This window comes from Tachysurus fulvidraco, chromosome 9, assembly GCF_022655615.1.
Source record: "Tachysurus fulvidraco isolate hzauxx_2018 chromosome 9, HZAU_PFXX_2.0, whole genome shotgun sequence".
Lineage (NCBI taxonomy): Eukaryota > Metazoa > Chordata > Actinopteri > Siluriformes > Bagridae > Tachysurus > Tachysurus fulvidraco.
This window is the reverse complement of record NC_062526.1, coordinates 28,065,838-28,070,439: the sequence shown is the minus strand read 5'-3', so window position 1 is coordinate 28,070,439 and position 4,602 is coordinate 28,065,838. Positions and strand designations below refer to the sequence as shown.

The following is a 4,602-nucleotide window of genomic DNA, read 5'->3' as shown; positions in this document are numbered from 1 at the left end:
TTTCTTTCTTTCTTTCTTTCTTTCTTTCTTTCTTTCTTTTTGTCTGTCTGTCTGTCTGTCTGTCTGTATATGAAGTTGAAGAGGCATTGTGTGCAGTTGTTATATGCCGTGTCGTGGCCAGGCTCCTCATTGTCCAGAACAAACAGATTTATATTTTTATAACACTTATATATATATTAAAGTGAAGCTGTTCTTTAACACAAGATGTAAATATGCAAATCTTGTAGCTTATTTTCTACATAACATTATTTATGTTTATTTATTTAATATACATTAAATTAATCATTTTAATAATTGTACAAACTGAAAACATTTATTCTACAAAATAATATTTATTTGTTTGTTTGTTAACTGTACAGTAGCATGATTAATATCATTATTATTCCATAGAAAGAAAGAAAGAAAGAAAGAAAGAAAGAAAGAAAGAAAGAGTTACTAAAACTGAAGAATTAAAGTTTTAAAGTTTAAGTTTAGTGAAATTAAAGTAAAAAGTAAAGGTATAGTTTTGCTCCTCCCGCGCGCCGCCAGTGGGGGGGGGGGGGGGCAGAGAGAGAGAGAGAGAGAGAGAGAGAGAGAGAGAGAGAGAGAGAGAGATACAGAGATACAGACTGTCCGTACTGAACTTTCCCTACAGTAGAACTTTGTGCGCGCTCACAGCCGGTGACACCGCGCGCACTTCACCATGAAGTCTCCGCTTGTTTTCGCGCTGTTTCCGCTGCTCTTCATCCTCAGTTCCGCTCAGCACAGAGGTGAGTCTCAGCCCCAAACTCATCCTCATCCACTTTTTACTGTTTCCTCTTTTTTTTTATTGTCTGTATTTTTTGCGCGTGCTCTCTCTCTCTCTCTCTCTCTCTCTCTCTCTCTCTCTCTCTCTCTCTCTCTCTCTCTCTCTCTCTCTCTCTGAATATGTGATATTATAATGTTTTTTAACGTTCAAGAGGCATAAAAAGTATTTATTTAAAAAAATGAAATTTAAAAAATTTGTTCGGGAAAAACCTCATGCTCTAGGTAATAACTGGTCTGTAAACATATATATACTCTATAACATACTCTATAACATATACTCTATAATATATACTCTATAACATATACTCTATATAATATATACTCTATATAACATATACTCTATATCAGTGTTGTATAAAGTAGTAGAAAGCGATACTTGAGTAAAAGTACAGGTATCGTACTAGAAACAGACTTCAGTAGAAGTGAAAGTCACCTTTTAGAATATTACTGAAGTAAAAGCCTTAAAGTATCTGATATTTACTGTACTTAAGTATCAAAAGTCATTTTCTGATATTTAATGTACTTAAGTATTTGAAGTAAAAGTAAAAAGTAAAATGTCAGTGATTTTCAGTAGGCATAAGATCAGGCTCAGTTCTAGGGTTTCATCTTTAGGGGTTTTATCCCTCAGTGAGAATTTAAAACAAGAAGAGTTTTATATTATATATTATATGACTACATAGTAAGCCAAAAGTTATGGTGTTATTAAATGGTAAAAGTGGACACCAAAATGTTCTGCATGATGTAATGATGCCAGTCTTGTATCAGATCAGTTCATGTGTGTGTGTGTGTTCTCTACAAACAGTGTGTCCGATGAATGACGTCATTAATAAACTAATATTCACAAGACAAATACAATCTAGGAGCAGTGATACACCAAACCTCCCTTATTACAGTCACACACATTTCCTCTGACTTTATTTTGTAGTAACGAGTAACGAAGATGTTTAGTGGGAATATAACGGTGTAAAAGTTTACATTTTATCTCGGAAATGTAGTGGAGTAAAAGTGAAAGTTGTCATAAATTTAAATAGCGAAGTAAAGTACAGATACGTGACATTTCTACTTAAGTACAGTAACGAAGTATTTGTACACACACACACACACACACACACACACACACACACACACACACACACACACACACACACACAGATATTTCTTGTATATTGAAATCTTCATAACAAAATGTCTTCATTTACACATTTATCAGTCATACAGTGATGTATAAAATCATTAAAGCTTTAATGCTAATGTCCGGAAGTGTTGAGTGTCCCTCTCTCACAAAGACACAAAGGTCTCTTAGCTATGTTAACAGGTGTGTGTGTGTGTGTGTGTGTGTGTGTGTGTGTGTTAGCAGCATGTCTATCAGGAGTGTGCGAAGCTAAATTTGTGCAGCAGAGTAAAATTAGTGATGTTTAAAAGCAGTGACAGGACAGAGAGATTGATCGGCTAGTCACTCAGTGTGTTAGCAAACGCACCAAGGTTACATTGCTGTATATAACAACACCTTTAATTATTTATATATATGAAGTTTGAGGAGTTTACATTGGTGCGATCAAATGTTCAGTTTATATTTATATTTCTGTTTCTATCGATATATAAATGATTTTAATGCATGATGTGTACAGAAAAAGAGGTGGAGCTTCTCTTTGTCTCTTTGTGTAGTGTAGTTAAGGAACTTTATGAACATGAGGAGGTGGAGTTGCTGTGACCTCCCGAGCCTGATGGTCACCACCACCTCATGCTTTTTATCTGTTTTTTTTTACATTTCAGTCCTTTCGTTTAAAATGTTTACTCACGTTACGTCAGACAGTCGTTTCTGTCGTTTCTGTCGTTTCTGTCAGTAATCAGACACGACGCTTCACCCCTGGCACTGGAGACTCCTATTACACCCGTCCTTCGTTATTCTTTTTTTTTAGACTAATACTAAAGAAAGAAAGAAAGAAAGAAAGAAAGAAAGAAAGAAAGAAAGAAAGAAAGAAAGAAAACACAAGTGTGCAAGAAAAAAGAAACGATTAACTTTTTGTCTTCTCATTAGTGTCTGTGGCTTTTTATTGTTGTACATCACACGATCTCTCTCTCTCTCTCTCTCTCTCTCTCTCTCTCTCTCTCTCTCTCTCTCTCTCCTTGAGCCTTTGTGTCTTCAGCAGAGAGAAATGAGAAGTAACAGGAAGTACAGAAAGAGAAAATCAATATGTAATTCTGGGAACATGGCCTCCGCCTCAGCACTGAGGAAATGTTAAACAGCGTCGTTTGTTAAATGGAGAAAAACATGAAGGGCCTCACAAATGTATTTATTTCACACAACAACATATTCGAGAGAGAGAAAGAGAGAGAGAGAGAGAGAGAGAGAGAGAGAGAGAGAGAGTGTGTCCTTCAGATTGTAAAATATACTGCTTACTCTCTTTTTTACTGAAAAGAAAAAATTTTTTTTTAGTTATTAGCTTTCAGCAATAACTTTTGTATACACACACTTCGCTTGGATGTGTGTGTGTGTGTGTGTGTGTGTGTGTGTGTGTGTGTGTTTGTGTACAGTTTTACCTCAGAATATCACTGTAAGTTATGCTAGCTTTTGCAAACATTTTATGCAAACATTTATGAACTTAGAAAAAAACAAATAGCATGTCGCTAATTCAGAATCCAGACCCGCTAGCTGCGGTACTTCTGTATTTCAGTTTTGTTTTTTGAATGTAATGTAACCTGTCAGATTAGCTGACATGCTAACATGCTACATGCTACATGGCTTTCCCTTTGCTAGTCAGCTATGTTTAGCTGTGCTCAGCAGCATTGTTGCGTGGTGACAGTTACCCAGTGTACGTAGCTAACATGTTCCACATTATATGACTAGATTGATGGATCACTTCAGATAGTCTCGTTTGTTATTTTTCTAACTCGATAGTCATGAAGTCGCTTTGTGTTTGTAACCTGTGTTTACAGTTAGCTAGTTAGCACTGAGAAAGCTAGGTGCTGCTATTTGATGGCTGAGGAGCAAAATCTTCTTTTTGCTTTACTCTGGACTTATAACTGAACTCAGATGTTTGACCTTTGACCGCCAGCACCGGACCTCATGCTGCGGCCAGAGGGAGAGGGACAGGAAAGTAATTTCACCTTGAACACACACACACACACACACACACACACACACACACACACACACACACACACACATAAACAAGCAAACACAGAAATATATACACACACACACACACACACACACACACACACACACACACACACACATAAACAAACAAACACAGAAATATACAAACGCACACACACACACACACACACACACACACACACACACACACACACACACACACACACACACACACACACACACACATGGCATGCAGATGGATGTGAGTGTTTTTATTGGTGGTTTTTTGAACTCTGAAATTCATTAAACTCTGCAGGAAACTTCTCTTCATCCCCATCCTTCTTCCTTCTCTCCCTCATGTCCTCCTACCTCTCTCTCTCTCTCTCTCTCTCTCTCTCTCTCTCTCTCTCTCTCTCTCTCTCTCTCTCTCTCACTCCCTCTTTCTTAGACACACACATGCACACAATGTCTCTTTGTCTTTCCATTTGTTATGATTCAGCATTCGGCATATCTTATATATGTGTGGTAGATTTACATTAGGTGGAGTGTGTGTGTGTGTGTGTGTGTGTGTGTGTGTGTGTGTGTGTGTGTGTGTATTGGTATGCATTTGAGCATCTCTCCTCCATCAGTGAGAGGGAACACCATTATCAGGATTATTATTATTATTATTATTATTATTATTATTATTATTATTATTTATTTAGTTATTTATTTAT

The 4,602-nt window shown here is 36.8% G+C and overlaps 1 protein-coding gene across 1 annotated transcript in view; it reads left to right on the top strand.

Moving 5' to 3' along the window:
• Positions 1–582: 582 nt before the first annotated feature.
• Positions 583–4,602, top strand: part of LOC125145404 (laminin subunit alpha-2-like) — a gene marked incomplete at its 3' end in the record, with an annotated part of 35,580 nt that continues 31,560 nt past the window's right edge. The window contains exon 1 of the mRNA XM_047817969.1: positions 583–749. Within this exon, the coding sequence (XP_047673925.1) occupies positions 683–749 (67 nt within the window). The remainder of the gene's footprint in view (positions 750–4,602) is intronic.